The sequence below is a fragment of the Vicia villosa genome, unplaced genomic scaffold, assembly GCF_029867415.1.
Source record: "Vicia villosa cultivar HV-30 ecotype Madison, WI unplaced genomic scaffold, Vvil1.0 ctg.000467F_1_1, whole genome shotgun sequence".
NCBI classification, from domain to species: Eukaryota; Viridiplantae; Streptophyta; class Magnoliopsida; order Fabales; family Fabaceae; genus Vicia; species Vicia villosa.
This window is the reverse complement of record NW_026705225.1, coordinates 479,949-503,145: the sequence shown is the minus strand read 5'-3', so window position 1 is coordinate 503,145 and position 23,197 is coordinate 479,949. Positions and strand designations below refer to the sequence as shown.

General features: G+C 31.5%; 2 protein-coding genes across 2 annotated transcripts; both read left to right on the top strand.

The window, feature by feature from the left end:
- Positions 1-4,068: 4,068 nt before the first annotated feature.
- Positions 4,069-6,048, top strand: LOC131628602 (probable polygalacturonase). Its single transcript, XM_058899440.1, has 6 exons — positions 4,069-4,098; positions 4,200-4,523; positions 4,618-4,738; positions 4,824-4,998; positions 5,190-5,260; positions 5,357-6,048. Exons 1-6 carry the CDS (start codon positions 4,069-4,071, stop codon positions 6,046-6,048), a joined length of 1,413 nt encoding a protein of 470 aa, XP_058755423.1.
- A 14,966-nt stretch (positions 6,049-21,014) lies between these two features.
- LOC131628579 (probable polygalacturonase) lies at positions 21,015-22,895 on the top strand. The gene is made up of 6 exons (XM_058899411.1): positions 21,015-21,059; positions 21,167-21,490; positions 21,569-21,689; positions 21,773-21,947; positions 22,036-22,106; positions 22,181-22,895. Exons 1-6 carry the CDS (start codon positions 21,015-21,017, stop codon positions 22,885-22,887), a joined length of 1,443 nt encoding a protein of 480 aa, XP_058755394.1. The 3' UTR covers positions 22,888-22,895.
- Positions 22,896-23,197: the final 302 nt, after the last annotated feature.

Sequence of the window (23,197 nt, the reverse complement as noted above, 5' to 3'; positions counted from 1 at the left end):
GGTATTGACGTAGCAGTTAGAGTGAAAAATCAACAGTCAAAGTTAATTTTCTTTTTTTTTTGTTGTTTTTGTTTTATGTGAAAGATTAAAGTTTATTTACATGACTTGTTAAAAACATAGACATAATAAATAACTAATATACTATTACCAGTACAGTCTGAGTTTCCTGATTCTGCGCCTGCAAAAAGATTTTAACTCTGTACCAATTGTGTCAGTACTATTTATCTGTAAATAAATAAATAGCATGTGTGAAGTAATAAACAGTATTTGGCGTTTGCGTAAGAATAAATTCAACTGCAAGCCAAATTACTGTATAAGAAAAATTCTAAAAACTAAATATTTCATATGTCAGGATATTTGTTGAAATAAAAATCCATGATTATATGAGACTCTTAATTTTCAGATTGGAGTTTTCTTGAAAAACGATGCGGGCAAATTTTGGGGTATAACATATACCCATTACTACCATATTTAGACGAGAATTGTTACTATCTTTAGTCTTTCCTAGAATGTTTAGAAGTGTTCAAATCAACCTATCACACACATTTTTGTCCACATGCATCACATAAAGACAATATCTTACATCGAAGCTAGACCAATATAGAAAATCAAATAACATCGATTTCCTTTTCCAAATATTTCTCTCAACGGGTCCGTTTTTATTCTTTCTAGAGACAACAGTAAGGTGTTCTTGTCGTTTATAAACTTCATCCATAGTTAAAGGTTTATGAGCGATATCAAACTCCATCTCTCTATTAAAAGCCTTCTATAATATATGATAAGGATATTTGGGTTTTAGAAGTTTCTGATGTCCAAGGTAAATAGTCTTTTTCTATCCAAATTACCATATACATGAAAGTCGTTGATTGTGCAAAATAAAATGGCACGCATCTTAAACTGTTCACCTGAATATGCATCATCAACGTCAATGTCTTCCTCCCACAAAGTATTAAATCTTCAATTAACAGACTTAGATATGCATATATTCCATCTCCATGTTGTTTTGGTCCCGAAATTATCATAGACAACAACATATAATTGTGCTTCATCCACAACCAAGGAGATAGCTTGTAAATCATGAGAAAAATAAACTACGAAGTTTGGTTAGTACTCAGATTATCAAAGGGGTTCATTCTATTCGTGGAAAGATCAAGCCTAAGGTTTCTTGGAACAAGGACAAAATTCGAAAATAACGAATATATTTTCTTCCATTACAAATAATAAGCATAATAAGCTACATGATAAAATTTTCCATCATATTTTCTTTCATCTGCATGCCATCTAATATTCTTTGCATCATTTACATTAGCAAAAAATATCTTTAACCTTGGAAGTATTGGCAAGTATCATAACACTTTGGCAAGAGGACGCTTCTTACTAACATCGTCATAGTAATCACGATTGTTGTCCTTCACCTTGTAGTGTGACTTACCATATTCTGGATATTGATCCAAATCTTCCATACTCTTTCTTGTATAATATGCAATCATTATAATATTCATATATTTTGATATACTCCAAACCCAGTGGATACAATATCTTCTTGACCTCATAACAACGATCTTGCAAATTGTTATCTTCTAGTTGCATTTGTTTCAGCAAATCAAGCAATTCCGTGAAAGTTTTATCTGTCCCCCCACTTTTTTTCTTCTGATTAAACATATTTAACACCGCAGAAAACCATATAAAACTTGTGCACCCTTTGTATAATGGTGCGTCCTTATCACTACATAAAATATCATAAATATGCACTTTCATAAAAGAATATTCTCCAACATCACGGATCTTATCTTCTAATCAATCATCCATTTCTTCATCAACTTCATGTCTTTGTGATATTGCATTTTTTTATCTACTTCACCATTTCACGTCCATATTGTATAATTTTGACAATTTCCATCACAACATAGGCGATAGAATATTTCTTTCTTTTCTTTGATTTTATTTTAAATTCCTGCATACAACACAAGGACAATACAAGAGTCCATTATTGTTGGGAAGATTTTATTCTGTGTATTAAAGGAATTCAAGAACTCCTTTCTCATATACTAAACCTAATCTTTCATCTTTTATCCAACTATGATTCATAATAAATTTTGAAATTTAAATCAAAAGTTTGTAGAATTATTTAACTATACAACATTTGACAATACAACAACACAATAAGAATGAAACAATCTCAACATCACTCAATCACAACAATATATAACATTCTCAACAACAGTAAAACAATCTCAATATCACTCAATCACAACAACATTTAACATTTAACAATATAAAAACCTAAAATTCAACATGAATGGTGATAAAGGTGATGAAATAGAAAACATACTGTAACTCGAAGAAGGGGGAGAAGCCAAGAAATTATTTTCGTGTACACTTCCTGAAGTTTGGATGTTCCACTCCTTAATTCCAAGAAATGAATGGTTATGAAGTTTAGAGTTTGGAATTGCTTTCGTGTGTTCATTCGATATCGTTTTGGTTTTTTTCATTCGCTATGGCACTTGTGTTATGAAGGAAATAAACTAAACCTATTATATTTTAATTTTAAAGAAACACATTTCACCACAGTTGAATAGACCAATCGTAGTGAAACATATTTTAATTTAAATAAATATATTACAATGGTTGACAAATACAACCGTGGTGAAACGACATTAATTTTAAAACTAAACAAGTGAGTCATTCACCAATTTCTTAAATGTATATTAAAAAACTTGGTTTAAAGATTAAATTTAAGATTCACTTTTTTAAGTAAACGATAATTTTGCATCTTAACATTGATCTTTAATGCCAAAATTTTCAAAATATAAGATAAATAAATGAATATATTGCACACAAAGCGTATCGGAGATCGTAAAAGTTGTGACTTTCTTTAAAAACTTAACTCAGTGAAAAATAAACTCTTTGAGTTTCGGAACGCCAATTTTCAATAAGATTATTATTAGAAATGAGTGTGGTGAAAATTATTTTAAATTTTTATGTAACTATAGAAGTTAAGGGACACATCCAATTTTTGTATAGAAAAAAGGAAAAATGTTGGTGCTGGAATACGAAGTTGGTAAGCCTTAACATATCTACACAATTATTAGGTATAGACCGTAGTGAGAAGTCGAGGTAATAAAAAAATGCAAGTGCCTAAATAAGAGATATTACTTCGATTAATTGAATAGTCAAGGTAATAACCGTTACAATAGGTGTATTTTGTAGTAGTGAAAATGACTTTTAAGTCCCTGAAATAAGCGAGAGTTGAACTTAACGAGTTAAATTGAGTTGTTCATGAATTTAAAATAAGTCGAGTTTAAACTTTAAAAAAATTGTATCGAACTCGAGTCAATTTTTGTGTTGAACCAGTTCTTATCGAATTGACTCTAATTGAGACCAGCTCAACTCGACTCGATTCATTTTCACCTTTAAAATAAATAATAATAAAATATGATCATTAAATTCTTAAAAGAAATGGATGGATTGGATCCATTCTTATGATAATATGATAAAATTGATGGATTGAGTCCAATTTTTTAAATAATTTTTTGTTTTAAGGATAAATGTGATGTATTTTGTCTTAATAGATTTTATTGTCACCCTTAATTTTTTTAACATTTACAAGTCCAATCAACTTGAAATTTAAAACTTTCTTTTTGTTTAAATTTGGAAATTTTATTTTTTGTAAAGTAAGTGGTTCCAATCGAAGAATAAAATTATCTTTTAAACTAATTACCATGCATTAATCCTAATTACCATGTATTAATTACTAAAAAAAATAATGTTTTTAATTGATTATCATGTATTAATTACTTTTACCATTTCTGTTTTCATTGCAATCCCGAAATATTTTTAATAATTACTTATGCTGTTATGCATCATTCTTTATTTCAAAAAAATCTTTATTCTTTGGTAAAAAAATATATTCAAATAAAAGATTTTAAATTATACCCAAGATGGACATTTCAGTAAAAAAAATAAAAAAAATTCAAGATGGACATTAAGTTATAATTATATTCTCTATATATATCGACCATATGTTTGTGTTTTCTCCTCAATTGAAATTGAACAGTCTTATGTATCATGAAGAGTTCAAGATTCCAAAATTCCTATGTAATTTTCTGTGTGCATAGTTTTTATGTTGTTTATTTTTGTCTAAAAAATAAATATTTTTCTTGGATTTGCTAATATACTTACTATATTTTTTGGTGCAGATTATCTTTGTGATCTCTATAGCTGTGATATTGGGATCACTAGCAGAATGCAGAATGCAAAATTCTAAATTGGCCAGCTTTGATTACCCTGCCATTAATTGCAGAAAACACAGTGCAGTTTTGACAGATTTTGGTGCAGTTGGTGATGGCAAAACCTCAAACACAAAGGCTTTCAATTCAGCAATATCAAAACTTAGCCAATACTCAAATGATGGTGGTGCACAACTCATTGTTCCACCTGGTAAATGGTTAACCGGAAGCTTCAATCTCACAAGCCATTTCACTCTTTTTCTCCAAAAAGACGCTGTGATTCTCGCATCCCAGGTATATATTATGCATTATATGATGAACTTTATTTTGCTGCATTAATTTAGAAAACTTTATAATATATATAATTTAATTTTCATGATATACATAGGATGAATCAGAATGGCCTCAACTTCCTGTATTACCGTCTTATGGAAGAGGAAGAGATGCACCTGATGGAAGGTTTAGCAGTCTCATTTTCGGAACCAACCTCACTGATGTTATAATTACTGGTAACCATTTTTTTTAAGATTGTAATGATTATGTTAAAATGAGGAAGTGATTTTTGAATTTGACCTATTGGAAATTTCTCATAAGGTAACAATGGGACAATTGATGGACAAGGGTCTTATTGGTGGAAAAAGTTCAAGGCAGATCAATTGAAACTTACTAGGCCATACATGATTGAAATCATGTACACTGATCAAATACAGATCTCTAATCTCACTTTGATAAACTCTCCATCTTGGTTTGTCCATCCAATTTATAGCAGGTTTGAAGTTTGATGATACACCATTTTCATTTTTTTTCACAACCCTAATATATTATATTATTTCATTATTTTGATCTTTGTAGTACTGACACTTCTGAAAAAGGCGTGTGTCGGTGGTGATGTGTCTGATGTTTATGTCTGTGTCTGTGTCCTTGCTTCCTAGATTCTTATCAATCTCTTTATTTCATCAGTAACATAATTATAAATGGACTTACAATTCTTGCACCAATAGACTCTCCAAACACAGATGGAATAGACCCAGGTAAAGCATTTTTCTTCCATTATATGCATATATAATTTCACCAACTTTTGAAGCAAAGAGAGTATGAACAATAACTCAAGTTCACATTGTTTATAGATTCATCGACGAACGTTAGGATTGAAGACAACTACATTGTATCTGGCGATGATTGTATTGCAATAAAAAGTGGATGGGATCAATATGGAATCAAATTTGGAAAACCATCACAACAAATAATCATAAGAAGGTTAACATGTATATCACCTGATAGTGCTATGATTGCATTAGGGAGTGAAATGTCAGGTGGAATCCAAGATATAAGAGTTGAAGACATAACTGCTATCTCAACGCAATCAGCGGTTAGAGTCAAAACTGCTGTCGGTAGAGGCGCATTTGTGAAGGATATTTTTGTTAAAGGAATGAATTTGAACACAATGAAATACGTGTTTTGGATGGCAGGGTCTTATGGACAACATGCTGATAAGGGCTTTGATCCAAAAGCACTGCCAGAAATCAGTGGAATAAATTTTAGAGATGTTACTGCTACGAATGTGACATTTGCAGGTAAACTTGAAGGGATTTCTAATGACCCTTTTACTGGAATTTGTGTTTCTAATGTGAATATTGAGATGAGTGAAGAGGGCTCAAAGAAGAAACTTCCATGGAATTGTACTGATGTTGCTGGAGTTTCAAGCAATGTGAGTCCTCAGCCTTGTGAATTGCTGCCAGAGAAAGATAAATTGGATTGTGCTTATCCAAGTGACAAATTGCCCATTGAAAATGTTCAGTTCAAGACTTGTTCCTTTTAGAGTAGTGTCTTCTAATGATAATCGCTATTATATAGTGTTTTTGTTATGGAAGCCATGATTGTTTTCTTTTGTAAAAGGAATGAATAATATAACAATATTTAGTAGGTTATAGACTACTCTTTTGGTCCTATACACTCGATTCGGTCATTTTACAGAAATTAAACATATTACTGTGTTTTAAGCGGAAGAAAATAATTTTGTATTCGATTGAAATGAGGGTCACAACTGAACGTTGGTAGAGAAACTACACTGTCAATTTTAATTTGTTTATGAAAAAGTTATCATGTCACAACATCCTCTTTTTTTCAAAAGAAACTTTCTTACCAAGTTTGGCATTTGAAAGGTCGTAGTAACAAACAATATGACACAACTCCCAAGTAGAAGATTTTGTGATTTGTTGAACAACCTGTGCACAATTCAACATCTCACCTTTATGGAGTATCCTCAAACCAACGACAAAGTAGAGTCCGCAATAGAGTTTTGTTGAGGAGCTTTAGACAAGTATTGGACAACGGAAGGGAAAACTAGGTCGAAGAGCTTCCTCATGTTCTCTCCAGGACACTTTATCTTAAGAAGGGTGACGTAGGAAAGAAGGACGCTTTTGAAGGAACACTAGACCCTATGAATCTTCGTGCTTTCCAGATATGAAATGGATGATTTTTCTAGAATTCTCCTAAGTGTTTCGATGACGACAACACTAATGATAACTGAAGCTATTGGTAATAATTTTCCAACTCTCTGATGATGACTATTAACTTGAAGATATCTCAAGTCTTACCAAGTTGGAGAATTAAAGTTTTATTGAGGTGCTTATATGATCGGTGTATCTGAAAAAGGAACTTGAAAGCCTCAAAGTTGTGAAAGAGAGGAAGTTTGAAAGCTCTCTCTCTCTCTCTCTCTCTCTCTCTCTCTCTCTCTCTCTCTCTCTCTCTCTCTAAATATGTTTCTTTCACCAAAGTTGCCTTAGTGTCTTGTGAGTGAAAACTGCTTATGAAGAAGGATTTGTATTGGTGTTGTGTCATTGTTATTACTATCAATAGTGTGATATTCTTGAGAAATCGATTTTGGCTCTTAAGATTAACTGGTCTTAAAATCTCTGTTTGGTTTTAGAACTTTGTCTGAACAAATTTCGTTTGAATATTGAGATTAGCTAGGAAAATCTCTAATCGGTTTGTTAGCTCAGCCTGTGTAAAAGCTTTCTTTTTGTTAGGGATAATCCATTATGAAACTCTAGATCTACTTGAATCAAAGGTTCTCAAGCATGACCTGTAAAAGCTCAAGTTTATAGTCAAATCTCAAGAAGATCTCTTGGGACAAAAATATGTCAATGTTCAGCCGAACTTGAATAAATCAATGGTGTCATCTCTCTAACCCTAATTTTTTTACTTTCTTTCATTTACCTTACTCCCTGTGTTTTCTGATGTTCTTTACTCAAATATTAACACTAACACAATTTTTTTAATTAAAAAAACTTAAATTTAATTGCGAATTTGGAATACTAGAATTCACCCCATCTAATGTCTGAAATCATCTGTCCAATAAGTGACATCAGAGCCTAACTAATGTTAAAGACTAATCATCTCAGGAAGAAAAATGACTTCAAGCTATTCATTAAATAAACCTCCATGAGAATGATATAGTTTTTGAAAAGAGAAAATGAAGTTTTTTCTAGAAGAGGTGGATTGTGGTATCTGGAAGGTTGTGAAGGATGGTCCATTTGTTCTTACACACGATGTTGATGATGTTGTAGTTTTAAAACATGAAAAGGATTGGACCAAGGATGATATAGAAAATATACAACGCATTTTGAAAGAAAAAACTTTCATCACTACCGCTCTCATTCTTGATGATTTTTGCGAGTTTCTCACCGCGAGTCTGCAAAAAAAAAAAGTGAGACATCCTTCAAATTACCTATGAAGGAACTTTGAGGTAAAGAAGGCAAGGTTGGACACATAAATCAAATGCAAACACGATTTACACACATCGTGAATCATATGAGAATTCTGGGGAAGATATGTTCGAATTAGCAATTAGATGTAAAAATTTTTAGATGCTTAAATCATAAATGGAAACCCAAATTTAATGCGATTTGTAAATCTGGGGATCTAGAAACTATGGACACACACATATCCTTTTTGGAAAATTGCAGGAACACGAGATGAAATTGAAAAGGCTTTCCATAGATGAGGAAGGTAAAAGAAAAGCAAAAGTCCATCACTCAAAGCCAAGAAATCTGATTCTGACTGTGACATATCTATTATCATAAAGAACTTGATCAAAATATTCATAAGGTACAAGAAGAAATAAAAATAGGTACAAGAAAAAGATGAGGAAAAAGCTTCATTTTTCTCCCTATGCTACCTATATGGAAAGAAAAGGCACATCATAACAAATTGTCTTTTAGATTAAAAGGAAAATTATAAGAAACCTAAGATACCCCTTAAAAGGGAAAGAAAACTTACATCACGTGGGAAGATAACGATATGGAATCCTCGGATGATGAAGAAGTAACCAACATTTGTCTCATGGGAAATCATCAAGATGATGAGGTAAACTTTTATTTTTCCTATCATGATATCTTTCCCCTTTGTAAAAAGCTAATAGAAGAAACAAGCAAACAGGAACAAATTATTTCTATATCCAAGAACACTATTTCTTCTCTTGAATCTAAAAATAAAAAACCTTGAGAAATAATTAGAAATTGTTAAAGAAAGACAAAATAATCGAGTTCAAAACTCTTCTACTTCAAACAAAAAGGATAAACCTAGAATGTGATACTCTGAAAAAGTAATTCGTTATCTTCAAAAGTACACTTGTCAAGTTCACCAAATAAAAAGATAACTTTAATTTTTTTTAAGAAAATCAAAGAGCTTCTTATAACAAAGTTGGTCTCGATTGTGAACCCGACAATAATAGTTTTGAATTTGATCATCTTATCTCTTTCTAAAACTTTCTATTTCTTTCAACATGTTTTTATTTTTCAATTCAATGGAAGAGATAATGTCTTTGAAGGTAGAGTGAGAGATTAACTCCATAGGAGTGAGAGATAATGTCTCCTAGGTAAAGTGAGATGTGGAGTGAGAGATAATTTGAAATAAATCTTGAAAATAAAAGTGAGAGGTTACCCCATTATCTTGATGATTTACCATGAGACAAATATTTGCTTGTTCCTTATCTGAGGATTTCATATCATCATTATCCTAGGATATGTATGTTCTTTTTTACTTTTCTCTGAGATTTCTTGAACTTTCTTTAATTTTGGTTTCTTCTCTAGTTTTGAGGGAAGTTTGACCTTATGTACCCTTTCTCTCCGCATTTATGGCATATAGGAATGGACAAGAAACTTTCATCACTTTGCTTCTAGATCCTTGAAAAAAATCGTTCTTTAGAAATTCCTTGAATTTTTGAAACATGAATTCCATAAAATCATTACTTTTACTTTGACACTATTTATCTTCTAGCTCCATATATTTAATATATGTGGCTTTTAGTTCATTACTTTTCTTCTTTTTATTATCATCATCTTCTTTTTCATTAGTAAGTCTCTTTAGCTTCATCTCATGTTCTTGCAATTTACCTAAAAGAGTACTTTTGTGTGTGTATGTGTATAGTGGCTAGATCCCTAGATTCACAAATCATAGTGACTTTAGGTTGTCATATACAGTTTAAGAATATAAAAATTTTCACAACTAGTTCCTCATTTGAAAAAAAATTCATAGAGTTCTCATATGACTCACGATATAAGTAAACCTTGTTTGCATCATATTTATTTTCTCTTTAAGTTTCATTCTAAAAAGTTCATACTCGTGAGTTAATGTGCCAAACATTATCCTCTTTACCTCAGTCATTCCTTCATGGGTAATTTTGAAGATGTCCCCATTTCTTTTGCAGTATCACAGTGAGAAACTCGCAAAAACTCATCAAAACCGAGAGCGGTAATGATGATAGATTTTTCCTTCAAATTACGCTGCATATTTTCTTTATCATTGGTCCAATCCTTTTCAGATTTGTTATCTACAACATCATTAACTTTTCTGTAGGAACAAATTGACCTTCCTTCACATGCTTCCAAATACCACAATCAATCCCTTCTATGACAAATTTCATTTTCTCTTTTCTATAAACTATACCCTTCTCTATTAAAGGGTGTGGGTTTGTTTAATGAAAAATAGCTTGAAGAAATTTTTCCTCCTGGAATGACTAGTCTTTAACAGTAGTTAGGCTTTGATACCACTTGTAAGATTAATGACTTCAAACACAAGAGGGGGTGAATTGTGGTATTCAAATTTCGCGATTAGTTTTTAGGTTTTGTTACTTAAGAAATGAATTGAGTTAGTATTATTTAAGAGATAAGGGTTTAGAGAGATTGCACAAGTGATTTATCTAGGTTTGGATGAACGTTGGCCTATTCATGTTCCTTAGAGATCCTTGATATTTTAACTAGAAATTTAAGCTTTTATAGGTGATATAGAATTCTCAGGATGAGTGTAATACGGTGGAAGAACAGATTTTTATTTATTTCGCAAATAAATGTTGCGGTGAGCAAGAGTCGCCACCGACTTTTATTTTATCCAATATCTTGGAAGGGCAAAAAGAAAAGGAAAATACCTTTTAAAGATTTTGAGTTCGGGGGGTAAGTTATACAAAGGGAAGGTGCAAGCACCCTTTGTATCCATGGTTATCCATGGGCTCTTAATTGCTTAGCTCACTTATTTATTTGAATTGTTTGAAAAGACGTGTAGTGTGTGTTTAGAAAAAGATTTTGAATAAGGACTTTAGTTTGTAAATAAGCGTAGCCTTTTGAATTGATTTGAAAAAAGAGGTGTGAAAAGTAATTTGAAAGTTTGAATGTGGAGCAAGCATTTAAGAGCACTTACCCTAAGATTGTCTTTCTTGTTCTTTAAGTTTTCGCTTGAAAGGGCTATCCATACCATAAGGAGGGTAGGTAGTCCTTTCATTGGATGTATCGGGTCATCGAGGATTATCGTTCGCCATAAGACTGTCCCTACCATAAAGAGGGCAGGTAGTCTCGGGGAAGGATATAATAGTCATTTTAGGCAACAGTAAGGATACATTAGCAATCGAAGGGACTGTCACCATTTAATCGAGGGACGAGATCATATTTATCGTAGGCAACTCGAAGGGACTATGATCTTTTATCGGAGGGACATGGTGGTTTTGAATCGAAGGCAGCAAGCTAAGGTATCCCTACGCTCGAAGGGACATGACTATTTGATCGAGAAGGCAAAAGGCAACAAGAGGGATCACCCTAAAGGTGTGTGTGTGGCACAATCACGTGGTTAAATTCAGTTATTTATCTTATAATTTAGGCAAACTAAATTTATTAACAGGCTTGTCACTCCCTAGATTACTAACCACACAGTTAATATAAGCAAAATTAAAGGCAGAAATTAAAAGTCCTACGCTATTACAATAAACATCTGTGGGCAGGAAAATAAAGGCGGAAATTAAAAGTCCTACACTATTACAAGAAAACTTATTGCGACCTATACACATTTTCTAGAATTTAAATGGCAGAAAATTAAATAAAAAGGCAGAAATAAAAAGGCACAGTTAAAAAGGCAAAATATTTAAAGAAGGCATTCGACAATCACAGAGTATGGGATAAGAAGAGAATCGCGCTTGAAATTACAGTTAACAAAATTAGAGGTAAAAGTAAAAGCCTAAAAAATGGAGGAGAACACCAACCCTAATTCATGGGCAACATCTACTAAGAAAAAAATCTAATGGTTAAAAAACCTTGTGGCTAACCTAAGCCTACAGTTAATAGACAATCCTTACATTGTTGATATATTCCTAAGGTCCTTGATTAAAGGCTAACCTAAACCTAGTTAAACTAATTATCTAATTAATCTAAATTAATTAACCTAAAATTATAAATTAATTATTATCTAACAAACCTAAAATTAAAACTAATTTAAGTTAATTCTAAAAAATTAAATTAAAACTAATTATTAACCTAATTAAATATTAATCCTAGACTAGACTAAATATAATTAAAAAACTAAAGTTAATATAAACTTATTAACTAATCTAATTATAAAAATAAATTGTTATTTTAATAAAAAAAATATTAAGTTTTTTGAAAGGATTAATTAAACAAAAAAAATTATTTAAAGAAGAAAATAATAAGAAACAAAGAAAATATATATAGGTAAAAATAAAAAGAATTAAAAAACCTAGGCGAGTAATCCAGTATGGTTGAATCTTGAAGGTCCATGGTGGTGTGCAAGCTCTGGAGCGTTAGATCTAGCCTCGTGATTGATCTGAGGGCGCAAGGTTGAGAGCATATCATAATCGTATGGGGAGCATTGCACTAGATCTGTGCGTTTCACTTGAGAATAAAAAAGGGTGTCTTCTGCCTGGATCGAACTAGGGACCCATGGGTTGCAAGGAGATTCTTGGCCATTTGTGCTACGCCTATCAAGTTGTCATTTAATCAAACGAAATAAAATAAATAGGAAAAGTATATTAAATGGGGCAAAGTCAAACGATGAGTCATAGCGGGGTCCCTTAGTTTCATGTGTTGGCCAATGAGGGAGAGAGAGAGAGGGCGTTGAGAAGGTTGAACGGCCAATAGAGATTGGCGAGAGGGAGCTCTTTGCTGACCCACGAATACGAGCGTGCCACGCAGCTTGTTTTCAACCTCCAACCTGGACCGAGTTTCCTGCGGATTTATCCGCGAACTCTGCTACGGATTTTCCTGCGATTTGTCCTTCGAAAACCTTGGCAATCAAAACCTGCAAAATAATGCACGTAACGAGTAGGCTAGTGACCCAGATCCACTCAAAATCACCTCCTGAGGACGATGATGGTATTCATTAGGTCTGAAGATCCTCCTATTCATGAAACTGAAAGGTTTCTCCTCTATGCCCTAGCCATGGCATCTTCGATTCCCCACGTCAAAGCTTCATACTAAGTGTTCAAAGCTTCTCTGAATATCACCTAGAACTCATACGTACCATTAACTCGAGGCAAAACGCAATAAATAAGGGGTTATGAAAGTCATAAAATATGTATGAACATGATAGTTTGGTACGAACGTTTTAGAGGTCGTAGAACTCTTACCTCGATTCCAACTTACCCTATAGCATCACAGAAGCATGAATGGATGGCTGGAATGGCTTGAGAGTGGCTGCACGAAGAGATTTCTTTTGCCCTAGTTTTTATGAGTTTTAGAGACTTGAAAACCCTAATCCTTAGCCTCTATTGCTTGCCCCCTTCTTCTGAATCTATTAGGTATATATATGGGAAGTTTTTAGGTCAAACTTTGGGCTTGGACCTTTGCTTATTAGGTTACTTGAAAATTTGAAAAAAATATAATGTAAATCTTTCTATTTTGGGAGATTTTCTTCATGAACAAGCTTATCACGTTTTTGGACTTTTATGTTATTTGAGCTTCCCAATGATTGAAACCAAAGCCATATGAATTGATTCAATTATTTTGCATTTTTATTTAATTTATCTTCCTTTTATTTGAAATAAAATTCAAAAAAATGTCAAATAAAATAATAAAAATGTGGGAGTTGCTTTAGAGGTCCTCTTTTAGGTCATGGGCATGTTTGAAGTCCAAAATTAGGCCTATTAGTTCAAAAGTTGGAATTTTGTTAATTAGGGTTTCATCCATTTTCCAAATTTCGCCTAACTTCTGACAATCATAACTCACTCAATTTTTGTCATATGAAGGTGTTCTAAGACTTTTTGGAAAGCTCAAGATGTCCTCTATAAGCCATTTTGGAACATATTTTTTATTTGGAGATTTTATCTTGATGATATGGCTCCTGACAAAAAACAGCTTTTTGCGATCTTCTAGAAGGACCTGTAATGTATTGGCTCATATCTTTTATGCGGAAGCATTTCTTGACCTTGGGCCCAACATCAAAGTTGTAGAGAATAGAATTTCCTTGAGAATGAGATTTGGTTGAGGAATTTTTAAGAAAGTATGAGAGAGATATGGCTGGTCAAAGTTCAGTTGACTTTTACCTAGAAACCCTAATTTAGCAACTTTGTACTTTTGTGGATTTTTTATCTTTTCTTGATGAATCATGATCAAACTTTGATCAAATTATGAATATAACATTAGAATGTTGATGTTGACCAAAAATCAGGAATTTTGACAGCAATTTGACCACAGTTGACTTTTAGGTCAAACTAGTCGACTATTGATCATTTGAGCAGTTGACTGAGCAATCCTATGAATCAGAGCTTGAAACTTGGCATGAGGACCCTTTGAAGCATATGAGAGGCCATGGGACCCATTTGAGGTCTTAGAACTTGATTTGATCTCGAGAGAAACAAAACCCTAGTTATGGGTTGATTGCTTAGGAGATAAGTAAGTGTGCCCAATTCTTGCATATGCTTGATTAACTGAAGATCATATGAGTCAAGATATATTGAAATATGCTGGGCAAATTTTGGGGTATGATAATGAGCTAATGAGCCGCTTATATATTTTAAAGCTAATCTCAATAACCAAACTAGACTTTTTTGACAAAGTTCTAGAATCGCTTTGATATTCAAAAAAATTTGTTTAAAAGTACTTTTAAGTGTTGTGTGTGCGCGCGCGCGTGTGTGTGTTTGAGGCATGATATGTCTTCAAGTTTGGTCACCATCATTAGAGATTTGGAAATTTATCACCACTGACCTCAAAAATCATTGGTGTTGTCGTCATCAAAACTTTAAGGATCTCAGCAGGATTATCAACTTTATACCAGCAAGCACATTAATCTACACCTTGAAACAAAAGTTTCACTTAAAATTCGTTTGACCATAGTGTTGACTTTAAATAGTTTTCTTGATTTTCAAGAAAACAGCTTGATTCTAGAGGATAGCATGGTGAACCATATTTAGAATCTTTGACCACTTTATTTAGTTTCACTGGATACTAGATATCATTTGATCTTGAATATTGTCATCATAAAAACTAAATAGTTATTCAGTTGACTTATAGATTTTCTATGAATAAGTTCCATATCTTTTTGTCATCTTGATAATATCTACAACCACATAGATCCACAAGGTAGACACTGGAAACAACAATATCAAGGGTTGCAGAGAAAGGCAATCGTGAACACTTCAATAAGTTGCCATCAGGATTTGTATGTTTACCGTCCTTGTGTCTCTCCCTTCTCTAAGAGTAACCATAAGCTATATGCATCCCCACAAGTGGGTTACTTAAATATCGAATATCTTAAAATTAGGGCCCATATAGAGTGCTTGTTTCCCTTTATCAAGCCTAGCCTTTTCAAGTTTGGTGTACATGATGTCGCATTAATTCTCCCATTAACTAGAATCATTGACACTTTAAAATTGACTATTATGGTCATAAATATAAATGGAAATATATCGTTGGGAATTCCACCAACCTTACTACCATATTTGAACCCAAGTAATAACATCATATGCTAATGTATTCCCTTTTCTGCCTACTGCCTCTTGTTCAATGACATGACTCTTTAGAGTCCCCTCGGACGAAGCCTTTAGTTGGGGGTAATCCTCTAGTGATATAAGTAACAAGTGTTCCTTGTTGAGATCATATCAAAGGAGACCTCCAAGAAAATCTTTGGGTGAAATATTTTCATTGTCATCGTCTTCTAAGCTATGAGGATAGGAATCTTGAGCGTAGAGGTGATGGTAGTGGTGCTCTAGAGACTCTAATTCCTTATTTAGGTATGAAGCATTGTTGACGTGAGAAACCTCTATGGAAGCTCCAAAATACAGACGTTTGCAACAAGTTCTTTGCACCTTGCATCCTGAGTATAGCCTGTAGTCGTTGTAGATATAGAATCATTTGTATGATTCTATTATTGTGCAGGTTATAATACTTTATGTGTTTTTTATGATGACAAAAGAACAAATCTAAAATAATCATGCGCATAATTAAAATAAAAAATAATGAAGTAGAAAAAAAGAAAAGCTAAGTAAGTTCAGTGTTTATAGCAAAGATAGTTAGATGCAAATATCAACAAGAACTAAAGTTGTGAAAGCTCGCCTGGTTCCGTAATTAAATATTTGTTTATCTAGTTTGGATCAATAATGTTTAATTAAGGAATATTATCTCTCAAAGTATTAAGGTAATGCACACACTAACTTAAAATGATTTTCAAAACTTTATCTATTTCAAAACTTTTCTCAAAATTCCTTCAGGCCTCTGACTAATTGATTAGAAAGCATCATGATCAATTAGAAAATAAAAAACTCGTTTTATTATTGATTAGGAACCTTTTTAATTGATTAGGAAACGAACATGTCTTAATTGTTTCCATATTTTCTAGGTCAAATTGATTAGCATTGCAGGGTATTAAAGACCAAATTATTGATGTAATTGTTCATAATTTTATGGTCTTTTGCAACTTATTTTATGGTTTAATAGTGCTTAAGTATTCAATTCATGTAAATAAATAAGTAATAAGATATATTTGTAAATATTATGGTATTTTCACTTTTCTAATGCATTTTTTAGGTTCTTTGGATTTTGGCAAGTTTGGGAACTCTAAGGAGGCAAGAAAAAGGCTCGGAGATAGACAAGAAGGCCAAATTTGCAAGAAATCTCTCCCAAAACCGCTAAGCGAGGATTGTAGCGCGCTACCACAAGTTTTCCCTAGCAGAGAGCAGGTTTTTTGACCGCACTTAGATCGTCTAGCTCGCTTAGCGCGGTCCCCTGAGTGGAGGCAGATACTTCGTAAGACCACTTAACGCGGTCAAACTGGCTAAGTGAGTTTCCACTTTTTGGCACTTGGAGATATTTGTGTGACCTAACTCTTCACTTTTTACCATTTAGAAGAAATTTCATCAAGCTTTCAAGCATCCATCTTCATCCTTTGATTTTCTATGCTAGTAGAGCTTATTTTGTTTCTTCTTGTTGAAGCTACCATGGTTATGGATAGCTAAACTTCTCATGTGTCAAGATTAGAGGTAGTTAACTTGTAGATTATGTATTTCTTTTGATCTTTTATTTATGAACTTGGTTGATGATTAATATATGGTGAATATCTTGTTGTTTATGCTATATTTGTTGATTTAAGTTACTATTGAGAGATATTTTTCAAACCATGACCTAAAAGATATTCATCTATCAATGAAAAAACTCTAGAGATAGATTTGTGAGTTGATAATCAATTGTAACAAGCTTTAAAGATTATCATGTTGATTGTTGGCATGAGAGATTATCTAGTGGTTAATATGATAATACTCACGATATCGCTTTAGAGATAAACGGTATTAAAAGGATATGTGATTGTATTGATCATTAATAAGTTCATACGCTTGATCAATCAAATATATATGAAATAGGTTAACGAAATCTAATCTTGACACGTTTTCTCAAATCGTTCAAAACTCTACTTTTTACCGTTTTTAACTAATTTTCATGCAATCATTACTTTTCATTGCCAAAACCTTTCTAAAACCCTTTCTCAAAACATTATTAACTGTGGAAACGATAAAACAAATAATTACCATGTAAAAGTATTTCAACACAGGGTAATCAATTAGATATTGCTCAAAGCCCATATAGTTTTTCCCTTTCGAGCCAAATTTTTCTCATATATAAAAGAGCCCGGTGCACTGTTCAAAAACATGAAGATCTAATTTTCTACCTCTCCTTCTCACTCACTATCTTCATATAAATTTTTATTACACACTAGATATTATCTTAGTTCTGAGAGATCAAAATTCTTAAAGTGAGAGTTGTTTATTTTGATGTTCTGATCATATTATGTTGTAATTGTTATTAATTCAAGAACTTAGTTCTCTTGTAACATTGTAAGTGATATAAAGGTCAGAAGATGAACCTATGTAAAATCATGGTGTAAGGAGGTTGTGAGATGAACTCTGTGAAAAATATCAAAGTTGTTATTGGAAATCTCAAGGGAGAACTCGTGGAGATTAGATTGGTCGCGCAACTTAAGGTCAAAATAGTATAAATCCTATATGTTCTTGTTTACATTTGTGCATTTTTATCTTCTACTGTCTAATTCTCTACTTCATCTTATTTCTTAAATTTGACCCACCTTAAAATCTATTTTTTACAAAAACTTTCATAAACCAAATAATACAATTCACTCTTTCTTGTGTTTAAACTCGCTTAGTCAAAAATATTTGATTATGATTATTGCAATTGTAACAGAGGTAAAGCTTACTTCAAGCTTTGATCTTAGAATTACTATTGAAATAGTTGAAATGATGAGGAGGCTTGATAAGTTACTATACAATTGGTTGAAATATTAGGATTTGGTGAGATACAACAACTAGAAAAGTTACTAAAATTGGAACACCTACATCTAGAACTGGAAGTGGCTCTTCATGGGTGATGATCAACTCTAAGGTTTCTTGAAGTGTCTTGAAAAATGATCGCGCATCAGGTGTAGGGGTGGAATTACAATGAACCATGAATATGGTCTCTTTAGATGCTACCATTGATGAAGGTTGTAAAGGTTAATGGTGACCAAATGAATTAACAAATACAATTGCTACGACGCAACATGGGAAGCTAGGGAGATATGGTGTGTATTTTCATGAGAATCAAGAGATAATTCCCACACACGGCATCATCATTTCAATGTGGAACAAAAATTAGGTAATAGACTGGTAAAGTCCACCATGAAAGGTCTTTAGCCGATATGTGGATATTTGAAGTGGTCGGAGATAGGGAATACATGCAAGACTAACATTAAAATGCCCAAATCAACAAAGTCAGAAAGATGAAACTTGCAAGTATGTAATGAATCGTACCTTGACATGACGTGAAGTTATGTTTACATAAGTATAATAGTTAAAACAATCCCTAATGAACCCAACGCCATATTCACACGACCATAGGATAGACGCCAATGGTTGAGATGAGAATGACGCCTTACTTTAGTGTGGGGCTTTCTGACGTGAATATATCGAATAAAAAATACATCTAGTTCATACATAGTTCAAATATATTAATTATTCATGGTATCAAACCAGTGAACTTTTTCTATAATTCTATTATTTTGTTATTTTGAAACTTCTTTAACATTAAACTTTAGATAAATGGTTTATACTCATATACTACAAATTATTGTTTGAGTTGTCCCTCCCCTCCTATAACATATCTTCTACTATTAAGTAATAATATATTAAACAAAAAATATTTTTAACTATTATTTAGTTATATATAATTATTGTAAATTAATTTTATAAAAATATATTTTCTTGTTTTTTTTAAAACTTATTAATTTATATATATATATATATATATATATATATATATATATATATATATATATATATATATATATATATATATATATATCGGATGTATCAAATGAGAACTTTGACATAAATATCTTGTTCACTTAAACATTAATTAAATATTTTAAAATATGAGGTAAATCTGAGTCTTTAATTCAAATCTAATGATTATTATTAAAATATGAGGTAAATCTGAGTCTTTAATTCAATCTAATGGTTAAAATAATAAGTTCATTAACTTTGGAAAGAGAAAAATATTTCTTATTATTTTCTCTTATAATAATGAAGACCATAACTAATATTATATAGCTCTATTATTTTGTTATTATATAACTTCTCTAACATTAAACTTTAGGGAAACAATTTATACTCTTTTGCTTAAAATTATTTGAGTGATCCTTCTCATCCTATAATATATTTTGTATCGTTATAAAGTAATATTTTCTAAATTTTATTTTAACGTATAGAATTATTTTCAATTAGTTTTATAAAATATATTTCTTCTATGTACTTCTATATTTATATGTTTTTATTTTAAAATAAAAATTATTAATTTATAAATATTGATATCTTATTTACATTAATATAAATAAACGTTACGGGTGTAAATTGAATCCTAGACCATTAATTTACACTCATAATTTGAATCTTAGACCATAAATGTTTCCCAAAATATTTTGAAATATGATATTTTTCTAAAAAAATTATTAATATATATTGAATTTAACAATAAAAAGAAAATAATATTTTAAAAGACAAAGAAAAAGTAGAAAATTCTTATGATTCAAAAATAAAATAAAAATAAAAAAATTCAATGAATATTTTTTACAATTTTTATCCAACAGAGCTTACATAATCTGGCAGCTTCGAATTTGTAACATCTTTCTTATTATTTTTAAGTGGTGAATATGGCCATTAAGCTATTACATAAAAACTAATCATTTGTATTGTTTTAATTATATTTGTTAGTCAAAACAATTTGATATTTATATATCACTCCATTTTTTAATATAAAGCCATTTTCATATTTATTAAGAAATATAATCATTGTTGTTTGGAAAAGAGATATTATAAAAAAAAAAATTACAAAATTATTCTGTAATAATTTTATTGAAAGGATACTTTAAAAAAAAAAACTCAAAGAAGAAAGTAATAAATAGTAAAAAGTATAATAGAAAAAATAACATTAATAATTTATTGACATTGTAAAACAATTTATAATTAAGTGAAATTTTTATTCTCGAAACGAGTTAAAACAATAAAAGGAGAGAATATTTTTTATTAAAGTTAGAAATTTGTATATTATTGTAAAGTAAAAAGTCAAGATATATATATATATATATATATATATATATATATATATATATATATATATATATATATATATATATATATATATATATATATATATATATATATATATATATAATAATAATAATAATAATAATAATAATAATAAAAAATTTGACTAATTACAGTGTGTTAATTACTTTTACCATTTTCGTATCCATTGAAATTTCCAAAACAAAATCTTACTTTTACGACTTATATTCTTTTTCTTTTAGTCAAAAAAAATTATTTCAAATAAAATATTTTAAGTTTTATCGAGATGAACATTTCAGTCAAAGAAATAAAATTTCCAAGATAGACATTTTAAATACTACATTAAGTTATACTCTTCTCTATATATATCGACCATATGTTTCTGTTATTCAACAACTGAAATGTCTCATCATATCATGAAGAGTCCAACACTCCAAAATTCCTATGTAATTTTCTGTGCGCATAGTTTTAATGTTCCTTATTTTTGTCTAAGAAAATAAACATTTGTTGTTTTTATTATTATCATTATTATTAACTACATTTTTGGGTGCAGGTTATTTGTGTGATCTCTATAGTAGTGATATTAGGATCACTAGCAGAATGCAGAGTGCAAAGTTCTAAATTGGCCAGCTTTGATTACCCTGCCATCAATTGCAGAAAACACAGTGCAGTTTTGACAGATTTTGGAGCAGTTGGTGATGGCAAAACCTCTAACACAAAGGCTTTCAATTCAGCAATATCAAAACTTAGCCAATATTCAAATGATGGTGGTGCACAACTCATTGTTCCACCTGGTAAATGGTTAACTGGAAGCTTCAATCTCACAAGCCATTTCACTCTTTTTCTCCAAAAAGACGCTGTCATTCTCGCATCTCAGGTATATATGTATATACTTTTATTTCTTGCATCTCAAAATTTTATAATCAATGTTATTTAATTTTCATTATATACACAGGATGAATCCGAATGGCCTCAACTTCCGATATTACCGTCTTATGGAAGAGGAAGAGATGCACCTAAAGGAAGATATAGTAGTCTCATTTTTGGAACTCACCTCACTGATGTTATAATAACTGGTAACTACTTACACCGTTATTAAAGATTATAAAGTTTATGTTAAAATGGGGAACTTGACCTATTGGAATTTGTTCATCATAAGGTGACAATGGAACAATTGATGGACAAGGATCTTCTTGGTGGAAAAAGTTCAAGTCAGATCAATTGAAACTTACTAGGCCTTACTTGATTGAACTCATGTACTCTGATCAAATACAGATCTCACATCTCACTTTGCTTAACTCTCCAACTTGGTTTGTCCATCCAATTTATAGCAGGTTTGATGAGACACCATTTTTTCGATTTTTCAAAACCCTAATCCTTTATATTATGTTATTATTCTGATCAATCTCTTTATTTTATCAGTAACATAATTGTAAATGGACTCACCATTCTTGCACCAGTGGACTCTCCAAACACAGATGGAATCAATCCAGGTAATATATATGGATAATTTCACCAACTTTAGATGACAAAGAGACCATGACCGATTGATAATTTTTCTTAACAGATTCGTCGACGAACGTTAGGATTGAAGACAACTACATTGTATCTGGTGACGATTGTATTGCGATAAAAAGTGGATGGGATGAGTATGGAATCAAAGTCGGAAAGCCGTCTCAACACATTATCATAAGAAGGCTAACATGTATATCGCCCGATAGTGCTATGATTGCGTTAGGGAGTGAAATGTCAGGTGGAATCCAAGATGTAAGAGCTGAAGACATAACTGCTATCACAACAGAATCAGCTGTTAGAATCAAATCCGCTATCGGTAGAGGCGCGTTTGTGAAGGACATATTTGTAAAAGGAATGAATTTGAACACAATGAAATATGTGTTCTGGATGACAGGGACTTATGGACAACACCCTGACAAAGGTTTTGATCCAAAAGCACTGCCGAAAGTTAGCGGAATAAATTATAGAGATGTTACAGCTAAGAATGTGACAATTGCAGGTAAACTTGAAGGAATTTCTGGCGATCCTTTTACTGGAATATGTGTTTCTAATGTGACTATTGAAATGATTGAAAAAAAGTCAAAGAAACTTCCATGGAATTGTACTGATGTTGCTGGAGTTTCAAGCAATGTGAGTCCTCAACCTTGTGAATTGCTGCCAGTGAAGAAAGAAAAATATGATTGTCCTTATCCAAGTGACAAATTGCCTATAGAAGATGTTCATTTCAAAACTTGTTCCTTTAAGAGTAGTGTATTTTGATAACACTATGGTTGATGTATTTACACTTTTAACACTATTATATAGTGGTATTGTTATGAAAGAAAGGGTTGTTTTCTTTCATAAGGATATGTTTGCTAGTAAATGTTTTAAAAGGAATTAATAATATAAATAATATTTAGTCTGCTATAAATCACTCTCTCGGTTTTTTTAAGTAAACAAGATATTACATAAATCGGAGAACTAAGAATTCTCCAACCTGTTTACGAAAGGGAAGGCGAACGCCCAACAAAAAAAATTACAATACAATTATAATTACGACAAGAACTGCAAAGGCTCTTTGACGAAATCG